Source organism: Pogona vitticeps, chromosome 4 (genome assembly GCF_051106095.1).
Source record: "Pogona vitticeps strain Pit_001003342236 chromosome 4, PviZW2.1, whole genome shotgun sequence".
NCBI lineage: Eukaryota > Metazoa > Chordata > Lepidosauria > Squamata > Agamidae > Pogona > Pogona vitticeps.
Window position 1 is genome coordinate 155,469,747 of NC_135786.1, and position 19,931 is coordinate 155,489,677.

General features: G+C 43.4%; 1 protein-coding gene across 2 annotated transcripts; it reads right to left on the bottom strand.

The window, feature by feature from the left end:
- Positions 1–441: 441 nt before the first annotated feature.
- Positions 442–19,291, bottom strand: LOC110075434 (MARVEL domain-containing protein 3). Of its 2 annotated transcripts, none has more exons than XM_020786699.3 (4): positions 19,091–19,291; positions 18,237–18,370; positions 13,941–14,104; positions 442–1,337 (listed from the first exon to the last, which is right to left on the bottom strand). In XM_020786699.3, the coding sequence occupies exons 1-4, from the start codon at positions 19,133–19,135 to the stop codon at positions 640–642; spliced, it is 1,041 nt and encodes a 346-aa protein (XP_020642358.3). In that variant the 5' UTR covers positions 19,136–19,291; the 3' UTR covers positions 442–639. The 2 variants fall into 2 exon arrangements, with proteins under 2 accessions (XP_020642358.3, XP_020642361.3); XM_020786702.3 differs by having other exon boundaries at positions 19,087–19,190.
- Between the last annotated feature and the right edge of the window lie 640 nt (positions 19,292–19,931).

A 19,931-nucleotide genomic window follows, 5' to 3' on the forward strand; every position in this document is an offset into this window, starting at 1 on the left:
AGCACTCCTCACCATTGGCCATGTTGGTGGCAACTGAAGCCCAGCAAAATCTGGAGAATCGTGAGTTGTCTACTCTTGCTCCACCAAGTTATTTAAGCCCAAATCATTTACCAACATACCTTAAGGTGCCAATTTACAGCTCCCCTCAGCAGGTCTTAATTGTTTCCCTTTTATCCTCATAGCCTCCTGGGCCCCACACTATGGCACGTCCCAGGAGATTTCAGTGCACCTAGACTCCCGATGGCCGTCGGTTAGCATGGCTCGCAGATGGTGGCTGTAGTAGTACAACAAGTAGTACAACAGTATCTGGTGAGCTACATGACCCCCTCCCCTCATCTCAGAAGACAAGCTAAAGGACAGGTTGGTCAGTTATAAGAATTAGTTTTTTTAAAAATGCACAGGACAAGGAAACCTGCTCAAATGTACGGTGTTTTTTTAAAAAAAACTTAATCCAGCCTGCTGTTAGGAGCTGATTGCTTTCAAGACACACTTCTGATTTTTAGTACCACGTGGCTACAGACTGCAGCCCACAAAAACCATCCATTTCCAAAGTGGCTCTTTTCACTGGTTTCTTCCTTGAAACAGAGGAGTAAACTACTGTTACCGGCCAACTCTGCAAACTAAAATCTAGTTTGATCACTACACAAGGGTGGCAAAGGTGCCTGCAGCACGGTTGACTTCCGGGCTCTGATAGGTCTTGGGAGGGTCTCTCTCTCTCTCTCTGAAAGGTCTGTCAAGGTTGTAATGAATCTTGGCTTCCTGCCTCTGAAACTCCCGCAGGCTCCGAATGGTGAGAGCACAGACCACTGTGCTTGCAAAATAGAGGCAAGCGGCCACCAGGCCAAAGAGAGCCACTGATGCATCTCCACCCTGGACGCTGCAGTTCATTGATGTGTAGCCCCTTCTTGCATACAGTCTCTCCCTCCTTTTGCACACATCCGTTGCATTGACTTCCATGACAAAGTGGAGGTAGAGGCCAACGGCCACAATGTACGCAAGGGAAGCCACAACGTCAAAGATGAATTCTACGGCAAGTAGTCGGGCTGAGAGACGAGGAAGAGGCTTTGCTCCACTGACGAGGAAGAGGAGTGTCAGGCAAGTCATGGTCAGGCTGAACGCTACACCTCCGTACACACAAGGTGCTCTCATTTGGCTGTACTGCATGTCTAGCTCCCTCACCTCTTGGAGCTCAGTTCCTTCAAACGGACTATAGGCTGAGTTGAGGTTGAAAGAGCCCAGCCCTCCCATAGAGGTGAAGCCAGAGATGCTTGCCTGGGTTGCTCCGATGCAAACCAACACCAGAATGTTGACGATGATTTCAACAAACTGCAGGATGCCTGCCAGAAGGAAGGACACAAGAAATAAATGTTTGCACTGGTCCATTTTTTTTAAATAACTATTTTCAATGTGCAAATAAACTCAGTAATTAAAGCCATGTTGATGTATGTTTGGTATACAGTAATTCTGCATTGTTTCTGGAATCTGCAAAACAGCCATAGTAGTTCTGGTTTTCCACTCTCATTCTTACCTCTTTGCACAGGAAGGCTGCTCTTGGCTTCAGCTACTTGACCCTGAAGGTGTAAGAGCCTTCCCAATGAAATGCTGTCCCATTAGAAAAAAATGCTACATACAGAAAGGTGGAAGTTGTGGTTTACCCTAATCTCTTCTCTGCATATATCCATGTAGAGGGTTTTTGTTTCTATAGTAGTCCTATTCTACCTGGGTAACAGCAGTCAGAGACTGAATAGTCTTTTCTAGATAATAGCTGAAGTTATGGGAAAATATTCCTTGGCTTTACTCTTTTGATAAGGATAGCTCAATTGGATGGGCATGCTTGTCTCCCCCCTCCGGCAGTGATTATGAATGTGTTGCTGTCCACATATTATTGGTCTCCCAAGTCCTGTCAGTCTCTGTGGATGAAAATTTCAATATGAACAGGTCACTAGGAGAGATTAGTCAAACACCCAGTTCACCTTATAAATTATGCATTCACCAATGGGTACCAGTCATGTTACCTCCAGGATCAGAGGTAAAGTGCCTTTGAACACTGCTGTTGCTAGGGAACAGCAGCCCAAGAGGACCTCTGCCCTTTTGTCGTCTTTGTGGCCTTCCCAAGAGGCATCTGGCTGGCTACTGTGGGAAATAGTGCATTGGGTATTTTTACAAAAACTGAAGGACAGAAATAGTATCTGGTCAGTGGTTAGAACGGGCCTCACTGAGCTTTTTTTTTTTTTAAAAAAAATCTTTGGGATCAGTCACACACACATGCATACTCTTTCTCTCCCCCTTCCCCCCCCCCAGCCTAAAATACTTCACAGACTTCTTGGGAATTAAAAGTGGGGAGGAAAACACCTTGATCTTATCAGAGGAGAGACTGGATAGGAATGGAGAACATCAGTTAACAAATAACTGTGTGATACGAGACTTAGGACTTTTTTTTTCTATTTTGGAGAAGAGTGGGTCAAAAAAAAAAAGTCAAAGAGAATTGTTTTCATTTGTTCCTCTGAAGGCATTTTGGGTGGGTGGGTATGTCCCTTTAGGGCTGTTGACACAGATGCAGATGGAAAGCCAATGGTGAGCAGTGGCTGGACTAGGATTCTGGAGACTGACACTGAAATCTCTCTTGGCCATAAATTGGTCTAAGGAGGACCACGTATGCTAGCTTGACTTCAACAGAGAAAATAAAGGTAACAAACGTAAAATATAATAATATAAATAACAAATATTTACAGTTGGTTGACATTTGAGGGACTGGAGGATGCTGTTTATGATACCATCATCTGTTGGAAGGGCTCACAAAGATGATTGTGCCCTACACTGAAGCAAGTAGCCTCAAAAACCAAAGTGCCCTCTGGAAGACCTTCTGAAGTCATTTAAGTGTATCTTCCAAAAGCTGTTTGGTGGAGTTCTGTCTCCTCTGCCAGAAAGATGAATCAAACCTCTTGGGGATCCCAACCTCATCGCCCAAATGTTAAGCTGTTTGGCCAAGGATTGCTAAAAACAGGCCTGAGCATATGTGACCTACATGATTTTTAAGAACTTTCTTCCCCACTGCTATTGGCACTTCTGCACCAAAAAAGAGCAAACAGTGCTTTGCAGTGGGGCAGAGGTACTCCAGTTTGGTATCTTAAAATCCTCACAAATAAAACAGTCTGAGGAAAACTCAAAACATTATGAAAGGCACAGAAAAAGATAAGAAATCTCAACTGCTCTCTCTAGAGGGAGTGATCCACCTCAAACTAAACAACATTCTCAATTAACCTTTTTCACAAGGATCCAAATGTAACAAGGTCAGCTTTCACTCTTTCCACTTTTCCAAAACACAATGAAGACTAAGCTAGATCAGCAGAGAGTCCAAAATGCAGAGATAAAAACATCCTAGCAAGTGTGCTTCAGAAAACCAGACACATATAACTTCCTTATCTTCTCAAGGGCATAAATCTGCAATGACTTTAGAAGCTGGACTCTAAAAGCCAGGTGCAAAATTCAGCCCAGGCCAAATGAGCAAATGGGACCAAGCCTCTCTTAAAGCAATCCCAGGTACCAAACAGCCACTAGGGGGCAGGTTAAGACTAGTAGAAGTTCACCTGTACTTAACACTTCCATACTATACTGTGAATGACCTAGTCTCACAATCCTCACCCAGGGACCTGACGCTACCAAAGCTTGTCAAACCGGTCTTGTATTTTTATTAGCTGTTCCTAAGAGACAAGAAGGAATAAACTGCTTGTTTAGTTGAGTAACCTAGATCTGCTAGTCTCTGCAATCTGTTTACTTTATATACAGAGCATATCATACAAAAAGATACATTAGATTCAGATGAAGGACAAGAGAAAATTGGTGGAAGAAACACTAGCAGTCTAAAATATGGAGATGATACCATATTACCGGCAGAAAGCTGCAATTACTTGAGATTATTCCTGATGAAGGTAGAAGAAAATGCAAAAGCACAGTTAATTCTACAACACTTTCACAATGACAATGAGAAATGTGAAATTGTTACAAGACTTTCTACATCCTGGTTCAACCGTCAGTCCAGTTGGAGGCTGCAGCCAAGAAATCAGAAGAGGACTGTGATTCACAAAAGCAGCTAAGAAGGAACCACAAAATATTCTCAAGGATAAGGATGTGTCACTGGAGACCAAGAACAAGACCATCCATATAATGGTATTCTTTATGGATGTGAAAGATGACAGGATGAAATTCACTTCATTTGAAATGCAGTGTTTGATACGAGCTTTACAAATGCCACAGACTGCTGGAAAGACAAATTAGTCTGTACTAAAACAAATCAAGCCTGAGCACAATCTCTCTAGAAGCATTTGAGCACATTATGGGAAGACAAAACTCACTAGAAACTAAAATAATCCTGGGAAAAGGTAAAGGCAGCAGGAAATGAGGAAGACTGACTATGAAATGGATTGAATCACCAAAAGAAGCCATGGTCTTTGGTTGGCTGTTAATGACTGGATCCTTTTGGGGCCACAAATTAAAAGGTTTCCCATAAATCAGAAGCAACTTGTTAGCACATAAAAAGAAGTCTCTGCTAATGAACTTTCCTTGGCCACTTGAAAGTTGCTGTTTTTTTTTAAGATCATCATCAGTCTCTTTCCCAGATGCTGGAATTTTGTCCTTTCTTGTGATCTTTACGTAGTCCTATCTCTCCCCAGAGCTTACTTCCCTTTTCCGCAAGCCCCTGCAGGCTGCATGTCACTGAATTAAGAAATTGACGGAATGAAACTGAAGCCTAAATTTAAACACTGGGCTTGACTATTAAGATGCTGTTCTGTGATTTTACAACATGTTTTCAAATCTAAAGAGAGGATATCCTAATTATACAGATCTGGAACAGTATCAGGCTGATAATGTTGCCAGGAAAGCTTGGTGAAATAGATCAGGTTTCAGTGCCCAGCAGTGCCCTTTTAGACCTTCTGCAATCCTTTTGTACATTGATTCACACAGCTATTGAGAGGAGACAGTCACATGAAAGCCGGACAGGGCCATGTGACAGAGCTAAGAATTCCAGGTATGAGGTTCAGTGATTTATAAGAAGATTTGGGGAACTGTCATTGGCTAAAATTATCTTGCTTGGTATAGCAAAGTGCACTACAGTAGGCCCATTGAATCAGTGGCGATTTGGTGACTCAAGTCCTCTGTAGACTCCATTAATTCAAATGGACCCAGTGACTTAATTTAGCATAGTAAGTTGCAATTAGAATAGCCCCATTTGAATGAATGGAACTTATGAAGGAGATGACTCACCAGATCCCCAGATTTAATGGGTCTACTCTAGTGCAATTTACTACACTAACAGGATTATTGGCACTAAATTTTAAAATAAAGTGCTCCCTACATCAATGGAGCTACTCAATGATATGCATACTGCTGCAAAGTCCTCAACACTGCTCTGAACTTGACTTCTGTTCCTATCATAAGCCACAGGGTTTGAGCCAGTAACAGAGCACCTGTTTTGCATTCAGAAAAATCCAGGTTCAATTTCTGTAGATACAGAGTTACCCTTTTATTTCCAGACATTCCATTAGACCAGCGATGGCGAACCTATGACACGTGTGCCAGAGCCCTTTCTGTGGGCATGTGGGCCACAAGTCGCCATCGAGAAATAGCTGCCCTCCAGTCCCAGATTTTGGCACTCTCCTCTGCTGGTGCAGTGGTCCAGTGAAGGGGTGCAATGGCAGCCATTACCGGTCTAGCCTGATGGGGGATTAGAGCAGTGATCCCCAACCTTGGGCCTCCAGATGTTCTTGAACTTCAACTCCCAGAAATCTTGGCCAGCAGAGGTGATGGTGAAAGCTTCTGGGAGTTGTAGTCAGCATCTGATTCCCCACTTACCTTGTCTCTCTCCCCCCCATATGTTCAGTTCTCATTGGGTTGTCCTTAAGACTCCCCCTTCCCCTTGGGGTCCCTTCCCCTAGATTTTTCATGTCTCCCCAAACCTTGTGACAAGTTCCAAATGCATACTAATGTTAGCCTGTTGCATAGGACGAGATCTTGTGGATATGGAAAATCATAGCTAACTTTGCAAACCTTGTGGTTTCCCTGAGCCTGCAACAATTCCCCTGTATGCCGATGGTGTCCTTATGACTGCAGGGAGAACAACACTTGCCTCTGAACACTGGAAATAGAAGGAGTGAGGAAATGATCTTGGGCCAGTGATGATCCCAGCATGATGGGTGGGATCCAGGTTACATTTACCTGCACTTGTTTCTAACTGCAATCAATGTGAAAATTCATGAGTAACTTTTTACGATTGAATAAAATGAGGACTTCAGTGCGGTTAACTTAAATTGTATCCAGTCCCAGGTCCGCTTTACTCGTCCAGCTCAGGAGGCACCAGCTGACCCCAAGCAATTGGAGATTAACAGAAAGAAAGGAAAAATACTGTGCTCTCAGAAGATTCCTGATGGCAACAGAAGACCTCATTTATGCTTTAAACTGTTCTAGCGCTAAGAAAGTTCAGCTAAGGACTAGACATGTCATAACAATAGTCACAATCTTCAGTCCCGCTGTGATTTCTATCAGTAATGAAACACTTCCCTGATTCAGAGAGGGTCAACAATGAAGCTGTGTGAGGCAGTGCGTGACTAGAAAAAGAATCTGGAGAATTTTACAGGAAGACTCCAGAGCATCTTTGTGCAAAGTTGTGGGTTTGCATGAGGATCCTTGAGGAGCAGTTCCCAAAAGACTTCAGGGCGACCTCACATTTTAATCCTCACAATGAACTTGCAAAGTAGATTACAATGATGAGAAGTAGCCATCGACCCAAGATCGCTGTGTGAATGGTCATGCCTGGGGATTTGAACTTGCATCTCCCCAGTCCTGTTCCAACTTTCTAACTGAAAGACTGACATCTCTGTTGAAGCTAAAGGTTTATTAGGCAATCTTTGGCAGTCTGTCTGTCTCACCCCAGCCTCCCTTCCCAGGATTATTGCAAGGGAGCACCAGACCTTGTGCCTTCCAAGACTTTTTGGAGGAAAGGTAGGGCATAATTTATCTTGCTCACTTAGTTAGCTGTCAGCCTGCATTGAAGCTGCCCAAAGGCCCAAAAAGAGCTTGCAAAGCCAACTCTGGTACAAGTGAAACAACAGAGAAGTGGAGGCAGCAGCCAACACAGAAACGCACTGTAAACTACAGAAATATTGGCACACAACTGTTTGCCCATCACACTCCCCCCCGAGGTGCCTTACAGATGTGTTGGTCTTCAAGTCCCACCATCCCCAGCCAGAGCAGCCATGGGAGTTAGGGATGATATTGATGGTAGCCCAATAAATCTTTTATCTCACAATTACCCTATAATATAGGGCACGCCATACTTCTTTGAGGAGCAAGTTTTGGCCACTTTTTCTCTCTCTTACCAATGGTGGGGAATGTAGAACCCTGCAGATGTTCCCCCTCATCCCTGAAGCAGACTGAGCTTTGTCCTGATCCAGAAGCAAAAAAGCAAAAAGTGTGCTGCTTATATACAGCCCCATAGCACTTCAAGCACTTTCTGGGCTGTTTACAAGTTAATTCTGCAGGCTACACATTGCCCCCCCCCCCACACTGCAAGCTGGGTACTCATTTTACCCACCTCGGAAGGATAGAAGGCTGAGTCAACCTTGAGCCGGCTACCTGGGATTGGACCCCAGGTCGTGAGCACAGTTTTGGCTGCAGTACAGTGGTTTAACCACTGCGCCACAAGGCTTAAGAAGGCTGTCACCTTCTTAAGGGCTTATAATGGTTTCCTAGCCCCAAAGACGATGCTGTGTTGCTCAAGGAGAGCAGGGAAGTCCACAAAGCAACAGTTCACTCATCACGAGATATTAAACTATGTCCTAGTCAAGGGGTGGGAATCATGCCACCCACAGACCACTTGTCAGATGAAGGGCATTTTTGCAACCTCCAGAGTTACACTCCAGTTTCTTTTCTTTCTGATTAGGGAATAATATTTCATAACTGGCCACAATTCAATTTCCTCTAAAACAAAGCAGGGTCCCTCCGCACCACGCTTTACCAAGATAAAAGAAAATAAAATCTTTAATACTGTGACCTGAAAAGGTCCTGTACCCGAGAGCTTGGCTCATCCCTGTCTAACTACGAAATCATTACCGCAGTCTGAAAGTCAGTAAATCTCAAGAGTACTGTATAGTAGTTTTTTTCCAGGCTCTGCCCTCACCTCCGGAACACAGTGGCTGCTACATCCATAATATGCCTTAAATTCCAGAGAGTTGCTGCCTGTCTATTAAAGGGAACATTGAGGGAAGGAGCCAACGCAGCATAGCCAGGGAGGGCATTTTGCGTGATATAATTTTTAAAAGTAACTATCCAACTTCTGGTTAGAAGGCAGCATGTTCATGGAAGGGCATATTTTCCTGGCCCTTTAGAGAAAATCATTATTTTGACAACTGGGGCTTGTCAGCCCTTCTCATTGGGTCCTTTGATTTGCAGGTGTGAGGCAATTTGGAGGCCAAAAGCAGGGACTCAATAGGCCTGCATTTGTGTTCTGAACTGGGAAGAGTTGACTTTACATGTTCATTAATGTGTCTGGGTCTCTTGGACCACACTGGTGAATGCTGAGGAGAACAGGAGATGACTTAAATGATTTTGCAAATCTGTTTGCAGGGAGGGGGAATAAAGCCAAGTTGTTTAAGACTGTCTGGCTACTATTCTGTTGAATTACACAATTTCACAAGGGTGACCACACAAGTGTTCCCCCAGCCTCAGGAGGCTCCCTTGGCATGCCCAGCAAGTTAGCCTATTTCCAGATGAGTCCTATGGCCTGCTGTCATACAGTCTCATTCATGGAGTGGAATGGCGCATCCCAAACCATGCCACCCTCAACCATCTCATAGTCCTTTTCTACTGCTGCTTCTTAAGAAGAATATACAATACTGATAAAATAGTGACATGAGGTATAAAACTGGCAATGCTAGGAGCCCTCCCTCTGGAATCATCTTTGATCACAACTGAAACAAACAGGTCTTTGCATCAGTTGAAACCAAGAGAATTAATTTCACCCCCGCCCCTCCCCCGGTTTCCAAGGAACATATTGAAGATATTGAAGAATAGCTAAAGCTATTCATTACATTTAATCATCATATGCTATTAAGTCAATTCTGGCTTATGGCATCCCTTTTCAGGGTTTTCTAGCTTGCAGCTTGCCCAAGGCCACACAGGCTGGTTCTTCTGACAGGAAACACAGTGGGGGAACCGAACTCCCAACCTCTGGCTTTGCAGCCAGATACCTAAACCATTGACATATATTATAATGCATCATTGTGTGCATGTGTCTTCTGTGCTGTCAAACTGGAACCAATTTATAGCAACCCTAAATAAGGCTTTAAAGGTAAGTGAGATATTTAAGGGTGTGGTTTTACCAGTTCCATCCCCTCAGTGAGATTCCATGGCCAGCTGGGGATTTGAATCCCCTCTTCTCTAGAATCCTAGTTCATCACTCTATCCACTACACCACATTGAGAATCCATAGTACACCACTAAGGATAATCAAACACCAGTCCAATGTGGAGGATAGAGCCAAGGAAGGGGACAGATGCTGGTTGGACTAGAACTCTTGGCAACATTGACCTGTAGCACTGCTATCTGAGACTGAAGGGGGCTAGAATCCAACAGCAGTTGAAGGGCTACAGGTCCCACACTGATTAGGTTTGGGAAACAGACATATAGCTTCCCACTCAGTCATGAACTCATGGAGTGACATTGAACCATTCTCAGCCTGAACCACCTCATAATCTTGTTGTCAAGGTCTATGTGTGTGTAGAATTCTGTATGCCAATACTAGCTTCTTAGAGAGTGGACCATTAATTAGAGAATTAGAAGAATAGAACTAACTGCTTATTCTAATGGAACCCCACAGTAGTACATCATGAGGTGGCCAACAAAATATGGGAAAGAGTAACAAAAACAAGGTCCACCTTCATTTTAGCTGGGAAGTACCTTCTATGTTGCTTCTACAGAGAGAAAGCATGAATTTCTGATTCCCTTGTTTCTAAAACCTATTCCTGGGTTAAGCTATGAAACCATGATGTCACCCACGGATGTAAGCACATAGCATTTAACTGTGTCATTCATTCTCAGATTTGTATTACCACAGAACTGTTATTTTCCCATAAAGGAGGGTGGGCAACCTATGGTCTTCCACCTTCCTCATGTTGTTGGATTATAGCCCTAGGCAGCAAAACCACTGGTGGTGTATGATCACAGTCCAAGCATATCTGGAGGACCACAATATCAGCTCCTTTACTAAAGCCTGAGATCTTGATATCCTGATGCATCTGAGTGTTGTTAACAATGACTCTGATCCTAAAGAGAAGCAGAGTCATTTTTAAGGACAGTATGCCCTCTGTTTTGGTGAAAAGATTTTGATTTGATATCTGAGAAAGGAAGGATGGTCAGGGGTAAAGTATTTCAGGCACACATGGCTTTGCGACTGGTTTATTAATGCATGAACATGTCCTAAGGGAGAAAAAGAAATCACTTTACAGCTATTTCCTAATTTTATTTGCTGGTGAAATTTGATTTAGCTCTTTGCTAATTTGCAAATGGCAAGTGTCCTTGTGGAGGCAAATAGACGACAATCTGGGATGGAGAGCATACACTGTGTGAGAGCTGATGCTAGACTAGAACACGGTTGTTCACAATATCTGCTCAGATTCAGCATTAAAAAAAGCAAGCCTGCTTCTGTCTACATCAGTGGTACCCAACCTTGAGCAACCCAGACCTGCAATTCCCAGAAGCTGTGCTGGCTGGGCTTTCTGGGCGTTCAAGCCCAAAAACACTCGGGGTACCTGTGGTCTAAACAAACATAAGCCCCAAAGATGGGGAATTCTCTTCAGGGGGGTTTCCACAGTTACTTTGTGGATACAGTAGCCACTCCATGCATCGCCAAAAAAAGGGTGGGGTGGGAGACGTACCTCCAGGAAAATGTACAGGGTCAGAGCCCAGTCATGGTGAGGTGGAAGACCTTAGAAGTGTGTTTAACTTGCTTGGTAAAGAAATACTAGCGAAAACTGGGAGAGACACAGAAAGCCTAGGAGAGTTACTTGTTTGGATTCAATTTCCAGTGGCCATCCTGTTTTTTAAAGACTCTGGGATCTGTTGTCCAAAATGTAACTTTTCAATCATGATAGGAGTGAATGATGTGAGACATTAGTGCGGTTAGAACAGTGGCTATAACTAGAGTCGAAAGTGGTTTGAACCAGAACTAAGAATGAACAATGTTAATCACTGTGGCTCTCCCACTTTTTGATGCTGTAATATGGGGTAGGGGGAGACATCTGTGGATAAGTGCCTGGATGGTGGTGAGGGAGCCTGCCTTAAAATAGGCCAAATGATTTGACCATCCAGCTGATTACCATCTCATCCAGTTTGGCAGCACTACTCCCGGGTCTCTTTCTCATCACCTCTACCAGAGATCCAGGGCTGGCCCGAACATTTGACAGAGTTTGGCACCTTCCGGAAGCAACAGATACTGGATAGCTGAGGAGGGAAAGGAGGGCCCACATTGTACTTAAAGTAAGAAGGCACTTTTTAGTTAGGGAAGTCCTGTGAGGGAGGATTAAGTCTCCCTGTTGTAAACCAATCCAATTTATCCTTCCGCCTACAACTGCTTTCCTCCAAAGCGGTGTGGGGTGGGGAGGCACACTCTGATCAATATCTTCCTGCCCAGTCCTACCCTCAGCATTATAGGAGAACTGCAAAAAATGTGTTGTAGACGACTTACCAGGCCAGACAGCATAGGATGTGTTATAGATGCCAGAAAGCAAAATACTAACAGTGCAATCTGATCCATGTCTGTTCAGAATTAAGTCTCACAGAGCTCAATGGAGCTTAATCTCAGGTGAGTTGGTATAGCACTGCCGCCTCTGAATTTGCCTTCAGAACAGATTGCATACTTGATAGATGGTTAACAGGGGAATAATTCTGTTGTTTGGGTTTGTCTGTCTTTATAACGTCTCAGCACAATGGAGAATTTAAATCTCTGCATCACTTTTCTAGACACATTATTATAGTGAAATCTCCCCTAAGCTGAGAAGATGTCTTGAAAGGCTATTTTCAGTCTTCTATCAAACTACTGGAAGAAACACATTTGCTCTGTTTTTTCTTTAATAATGCATTTTCAAGTTGTGCTCATTCTATCAATAAGAATTTATCCAAACAAACTATGTTTAGACAAGTGCCTGGCTTTCAAAAACTCTCATACTCATAGGCATCCTTCAGTCTCGTTTATAGACCTGATTTGTCAAGCACAGAAAACAATACACCAGTTTAAAAACAAAGTATAGACTGAGGTAGCTAGAGCTGGTAGTGAGAAAGCTTGTGAAGTACAATAACTACTCTATCTAGTCCACAGATCCACTTTTAATTGCTCCCAGGCATACCACAGAGGGAGGAATTTATTGGGAAATGGATTTGGGAGATGGCATCTCTCTTCAGAGGGTTTCCCATAATCCTTTGTGGCTACAGTAGTCACTCGTGCACCATCCAGAGAGAAAGAGAGAGAAGCATTGCCAAAAACAGAAAACAAAAGAAGGCGCACATTGGTATAAAATTTGTATATCTTAATTTGTAGGTACAGGCATTCCTTGCTCCTGCCTCCCAGAGCCAACCACCTGAGACTACAGCCTTGGTCTGCCTAACACAGGTGTGGGCAATTAATTTCTATAGGGGGGGCCACATGAAAAATCTGAACTGTGTTCGGGGAGCCAAACCAACTTTACTTAAAAATAAAAAAGGAAACAGTGATGTTATGAATGTTTTTATTTTAAACTTGTTAATCTTCACAAATACTAAGTTTTTTTTTGCGGTATGTTAAAGATAAGCAACTGATCAACTTTAGACAAAAAGCTATAAATGGTTTTGATGTTCAAAACTGTCTGCAGGCCGGATGGGAGTGGCTTGCAGGCCGTATGTGGCCCTTGGGCCGCACTTTGCCCAGGTCTGGCCTAACAGTAAGCCAGGCCCTCTTAATTAAAATCAATTGCCAAAGCCCTCACTGCCAAATTCTAATTACATATTATTTAAAATAACCCCACAAGCTCAATTTCTCTCTCTCTCTCTCTCTCTCTCTCTCACACACACACACACACACACACACAAACCCTCATGTTTTGGGGAATGTAGTATTGCACCTTTAACAACACACCTCTCCCAAGCTTGCAATGCTGCTATAACAATCCTTCCTTTGTCTCACTCCCAAATTGTGGGATGCTCTCTTTTTATCTTTAGGGCTAGTCCCTAATTTCAGTTGTTGTTCTGGAAGCTGAAAACGAAGGCTGACAGGGATTATTCCCCTGCAGAACTGCAGCCTTAATGAGGTGTGTTGGGTGGCACAGCTTCATCCTGAACCACTATTTGCTAGCTGTGAAACTGACCTTAAAACATGCTAAAGCCTCGCTATCCTTTCCAAGATAGAATTCCCCATTGTTAACAACTGAATCACCACTGTTAGGTAATAGGAAGAAAAGGGTACATGTGTGTGCTGTGTTAGTTTCAGAGAATGAAAGAGGCCTAGTATCATGATTACCATCCTTTCATGAAACACACTGAAATATTTAGCCATTCTGAATTCTAGGAATAATAGATTCAGTGGAAATTTTTGATCCCAGGGTCATGAAATCCCACTGCTATTTAGACCATTATCAATGATTATTTGTTATGCTGAGGACTTGTTACACAAGTGTTGTTATCTACAGGAATTTGCTTATAAATGGAATTTAACTGCAAGCTGTGAATTTAAAGTACTTCACCTACTTCTGCTCTTTATTTTTCCTGAAAAGGAATTCAGGGAAAGCTGAAACTTTTTATTTTGCACACATATACCCCTACAAGCAAGACAGATCTCAAAAGAGAACACTATTCTCGCAGCCAAGTTAGATAAAGGATACAACTGATCAAAAGAAGAAGAAAAGAAGAACTTTGCATACCTCGTCTTGAGCACAGGTTTGAGCATTTCTCAGAAAAGGTCTCTTTGGGTGGATAAGACTCGGGCAGGGATTCAGCGCCTCCATCAGTTGTTACTGGCTGGTTCAGATACGGCTCTGCAACAGCCATGGAAGGCTTTGAATGATCAAATGTACCTGGTGGTAACCTACAGGAGGAGAAAAATTGTGGTTTATAGTATTTCCAATGCTATTAATTATGAAAGGGTTGTTGTGACTAACAGTTTTCTGGTACCTTAGAGACTAAAACGTTTTATTTGGCCTAAACTTTCATGAACTGTAGCTCAGTACGACAACAAGCTTAACTTGTTCAGTCTTGGAGGTGACACGAGGATCTTTGTCAGGACAGAGGAGTGTGGTTGCCCACCCTCCCCCCAAGGCATATGATAACTCAGAATAATACAGATCTGCATAAGCAGAGCTCCATACTTCGGGGAAAAGGAGGAAGAATCTTCCAATATATACAACTTTTATTAAGGCTTCAGTTCCCCACTGTACCTCCTTAACAGAAGCTGGGCTTGACGATCCATAGGGCCCTTTGCAGTTCAAAGATGAATTTGATTATAAGAAGAGCTGGTATAGTTCAGTGTGTTGGAGCACTTGGTTATAGATCCAAAGGTCAGAAGTTCAAATCTCCAATGAGCCTCTTAAGAAAGGATCCAGCTGAGATCATGTAGAACATGTATAGTTGATGGGGCTATCTGCTCAGTCCCAAAGGCTATCAAAAGTATCAGACTGGTAAACCACTTCTGAGTACTTTATATCTCAAAGCCCGGGAAGGCTTCCTATAAGTCACAATTAGTTTGACAGCATACAGTTGTTATTATCAGAGTTATAACTCCCCCGCTGCTCTGTTTTTGAAGTCTGGGGTGTTGCTACCTCAAACTGCCAGATTGTGACTGCTTTTTATTCAACACTCTGGTGATTTTGTTTGACTGTGCTTCTGTCTTTCAGCCAGCATTTATTTCTACAACTTTTCCTGTTCTAACCAATTGTCCTTTCCTCAGATCTCACAGACACAAACAAAAATATAACAATTCACCTCAGTCTATATAAGTGTTCATTACTGCAGCATTGCATAGGAGCCAGGCTGTTGCTAATTACAACTTCGTCCACTCTATCTCCTATTTTATTTTATTTCATTTATTTTATTTTATTCACACTCTCCCTTCTTCCCAAAAGAGAGACCCTGATTCTTCTCTCTCCTGACAAAGATATTTAAAAAGGAATAAACATAAAATAACTGACTGTTAGCACTGGTCTAGCTGGACAGTAACTTCCTTGACCTTAACTAGTTTCTGTGCTTATACATATGCATGAAAAGCAGGTGTAAACATAAACTTTGTGATCCCTTAAGTCTCCCCTCTGCACAGACACAATCCTGCCATCCTCTTTAATAAGCTACCAACCCGAAAAATGTATGAGCATTTACAGCAAACAGATACCCTTTCCAAGAGCTAGAAAATGTTACTTTTTTTGAACTATAATTCCCATGATCCCTCAACCAGCATAACTGCTGATCAGATCATCAGCAGAAGGTGCTTGGGTTCAAGATGCAGCCAGACTGCAGGAAGGAGTTACTGGGCGACATCCCTTCTTCACCCTATCCTCGTACCATCAAGTCCTTCACCAAAAGGTAGATCTGCAGGAAAAGCTGAATCAGGCTTCCGACTTAAAGATAATTCATCTCAGGGAGCTGTGAGTCTAAAGGAAGAGGCAGCTGGGGAAACCCTTTGCCACCTTGGGTTCTTTTTAAGGAGAAAGGTGCGATAAAAATATTTTAAATAAATAAAAACAAATAAAATGGTATTGTTCAACTGAGCATCCCATCTGAGGAACTTCTAGTCCAAACCTCCAAGTGATTCTAGGTCAGCTAATGAAGATGCAGGGCATTCTGTAAAGGCAAAGGCAAACTTGTCTGAAACAGCAAAATGTATTACAAATAAGGAAGTGGCTACCTCCCTTTTAAAAAACATCATACTTAACAAGACAGGGATGGGCAACCTTCAGCGGCCAAAGGGCTACATACGCCCCTCCTTGGATCTCAGGCAGTCATATCTGCTCTTGTTCCTGCCCTACATTGTCCCAAAATGATTGTTCTGCTAAAATTAAATTAAAAGCCCTTCTCATGCCCTCTAGTGACAAAAAAATAAAACATATTCAAAACGATGGTATTGGGGCCAAGGGATGACAGGAACCTCCAAAAAAAAAAAAAAAGGAAGAAAAGAAAAAGAAAAAGAAAAAAAGAGTGATGGCAGAATTTCCAAAACTTTCAATTTTTTTCTGGAACAAAAACAGGCCGGAAAAAGGGTGAGGTTTTTTTTTTCAGAAAAAAAAATAGAATTTTTCAGAAATTTTATATCTCTAAAAAACACCAGAGTTCTTATAATAAGAAAATATAAAATGAAAACACTTCTAAGCATGTGTGTGTTTTTCCAGAAAAAAATGGAAATTTCTGGAAATTTTACATCTCTGTGGTGGACCACATGCAGCTCAGACTTGGAACTCCCTCCCACAGGAGGCCAGACTGGCCCCATCTTTGCTGTCCTTCCACCAGACCTTTTACTTCAGGCAGGCTTTTCCTTAGCAACTGACTGTCTAGGAGACAATAAACAGGATGGTTTATATTTTGTTGGCTTCTAAACCTGTTTTTTTTTATAATGTTTTTATCTAACTTTTTTTTAACATAATGTTACAAATTCTTCTCTAATATATGAATAAATTATTTTTTTAGCTTTTAATATTGTGTTTTTAATGATGTAAGCCACCTTGTATCCTTTTTTTTAGGTAAACATGTGTTAAATAAAATAAACAAATATATCCCTGTCTGTAGACAAGTAACCATTACAGAACATTGATAGCAGCTCATCTTCTGTATAGCTGAATATCCTACTATGAAAATACATTTTTAATAATATTGATGTTAACTTTTAAAATGAATGTCTTTATCTATTTGCCCCATGCTTATAACAAAAATTAAGAGCTGGATACACTTTTTAGTCTGCAGCCCAATATCCATTTAGGGAGATTAACAGCACAATCCAGAAGTGGGCAGAGCTAAGAATACAGGGCAGAAGCAAGGCAGGCATGACCAGATATAATTATTTACCAAATATCAGCATTTCCCAAATATGCATCTCGCAAGCTTATGCTTAAAGCAACAGCCTTCAAGCACACAAATAACAGTTCAATTTTATACACATACAATCAACAGTTTCCATGACTGCAAAGCAGTTCCATCTAAAAACTTCCTGGTTTATAAGCAGCTTATCTCTGATGACTGACTGAAGAGAAGAGGAGATTAATTTTGCAGGTAGACGGGGAATCCCTTGACCATCTCCTAAGGCAGTAATTCTCAAACATCTTCAAATCATGACACCCCTCCTTTTAAAATAGCCAGGTAACCTGCCACCCATCCACCACACCATGTTAGCATAAAAGGCCATTTTAAATAGGGGTAAAGCTATCCCTTCTCAGAAAGTAAGGTAAAGGTAAAGGTAAAGGTTCCCCTTCACATTTTAGTCCAGTCGTGTCTGATTCTAGGGGGCGGTGCTCATCCCATTTTCAAGCCATAAAGCCAGCACTTGTCCGAAGACAGTTTCCGTTCCCACGTGGCCAGCGTGACTAGGGAACGCCGTTTAACCTTCCCACCGAGGTGGTACCTATTTATCTACTTGCAGTTTCATGCTTTCGAACTGCTAGGTTGGCGAGGAGCTGGGACAAAGCAAAGTAGAGGCTTCTTTTTCCACCCCCAAAGGGTCTGTTTCTCATACATATACATACATACATGCTAACTTTAATATCTTGCTCTGAATGCGAAGGAAGAGCAAAGGCTACAACATACATACAATAACCCCACCCCAGAAACCACTTTGCAACCTCCTTGGGAAAGCCAGGTTTTGTCATTCTCACTATTCACCATTTTGTGCATTTTTGCACATTTCATCTAAGTAAAGGTCCTGCCTGATGGTAGATTTGGGGATTTTTTTTCCTTATAAAAGAAGGCAGAATGTGAGTTCAAATTTATATCATCCTACAGTATATAACTGTTTAAGATGGGAAACTATAGCACCTTGAGCATTAACAATGTAATACTTTCTAATAAACAGAATTATATTGATGACAAATAATGAAAAGACAGAGGAAAGACTTGCAACCAGAGTGACAGTGAATAACTTCCTTTTACCCTAGAGATCACCATGATGAAAAGTGTGAAGAAACATAGCAAAGAATAAGTTTCACTGTGGATTATTTCACTTCTATCCCCCCTTTTAAACTTACCTTCCACTTGCTGGGTAAGGTTTCATACTTCTTTCATCAACATATCTGTGGGACCCAGAGTTCTCTTTGTACATGTAATTTTTATCTCGATGGGGCCTCTCGAAGTGAGACATCTTTTGTCTTGCTGAAGTTACCTGCCCGCGCAAGAAAACACAGACTGATTTATAGATCTTCTAATTCAATAGGCTGAATGACCAGCATTTGCAAAACGTTCTCCTCAGCAAGAAAAACAAAAAGGGAACTACATTAGTAGGAGGGTTCACTGTATGTATAAAATTTGCAGCTTCAACCCTCTGTAAGTAGGACTTGGGAATCCTTGACCAGGTCCACAGATTTTGGAGCTGCTGGTCTTCCCCTCCCCCTCCCCTCCTCTCCCCTCCCCCTCCTCACACGGAATCCCGGGTCTCTGCAGTCACGAATCCCAACATGATCAGCCACCATTGAGCTGCCTTGTCTTAGTTTAGCACTCTATAACTGCCAGAGGATCCTAATAAATTGATTATAATGCCATGTACTGCTGCTCTTTGGAGTGTGCTGGCGTGCATAAATGCAGAGATAATAAATCTCTCACACACATGGATCCAGAGCAAGAGTTGAGGAGACGGACTAGCCCCAGGAAGGTGGCCGCCCTACCTCGAAACGGCCACTTGAACTTACAACAGGTTGCCGGGGGGGGGGGGGAGGACGCTAACAGAATGGAGGAGGGGAGGACCTGGCATAAGGCATGAAGACCCCCCCCCCCCCTTGAATCCTCGCCTGCATTATTAGAGAGAGCGCGGGGGGGGGAGCAAAGCTGCCTCTTTCTCTGTGTGGCCGATTTCCAACCCGTGTCGCTTCTCCGGCCACTCACTCACGTGGGGAATGGACAAGAGCCGAGGCGAAGGTCTCCCCTGGATCATCAAGGGGCCGAAGGCTTCGCGAGGGGCATTCCGTGGCCGCTAAAGGAAGCAAGGAGGGGAACTCCAGCCGAAACCCTTCATTGCTTCTTTATTCCCACCCGACGGGTTTCGCTCCGTCGCTCCCACAAGGACAAACACCAGCGCGGCTTCCTTCTTCGAGGCCAACGCGCGAGGCCTTTCCTCCTCCTCCTCGGCCGGGGGGGGGGCGAGTGCTGAGGCAGGGCGCGGCTGGAAGGCAGGCGGGGCGGTGGGTAGGTGGGTGGGCGGGCAGCCTCTCTCTCCCAGGTAGCGGCTTGGCTACGGTGGTGGCGCCCCTCCTCCGGCTGGCCGGCCAGCCCGGCTCGGCAGGAAGGACGCCTTTGGACTTCGGAGCGCGCCCACTTTCGCAGCTTCTCAAAAACCAAGAGGAGCGACCGGTTGAACCTGACGCGACCGCGGGGCCGGGCGGGGTGGAGAGACACCGGCAGTGGCCGAGGCTCTCTGGAAGGTCGACCGAGTGGCCTCAAGGTGCAAGCGGCGGGGCGAAATGACGGCCGCCTGAAAGTGTTGGGTTTTGCAGACTTGGGGAGGGGTGGGCGTTAACAGGCAGAGAGAAATCCCTCCCCCCCACACACTTTTAAGTTCAGGTCCGGCCCCAAACAGGCCCCCCCAAAACCCGGCCAAAGTGCGTATCAACCAAAGCCATCCAAGTTGCTTTGGTACCTGAGGCAGAAGACTCAGCAAGTGCGTCTCCCCTACCCTGGCAGAAAGATGCTACAATCATTTTATATATTTTCCAATGAAATAACTTTTGTTT

What these genes read in the sequence shown, in the direction of transcription:
- LOC110075434 (XM_020786699.3), bottom strand. Translation starts at nt 19,135, where the DNA reads ATGATCCAGGGGAGACCTTCGCCTCGGCTCTTGTCCATTCCCCAC. An exon ending in GGCTCTTGTCCATTCCCCAC is followed by an intron (nt 18,371 to 19,090) that starts GTGAGTGAGTGG and finishes TTGCGCGGGCAG; the next exon opens with GTAACTTCAGCAAGACAAAA. An exon ending in AAACCTGTGCTCAAGACGAG is followed by an intron (nt 1,338 to 13,940) that starts GTATGCAAAGTT and finishes TCCTTCTGGCAG; the next exon opens with GCATCCTGCAGTTTGTTGAA.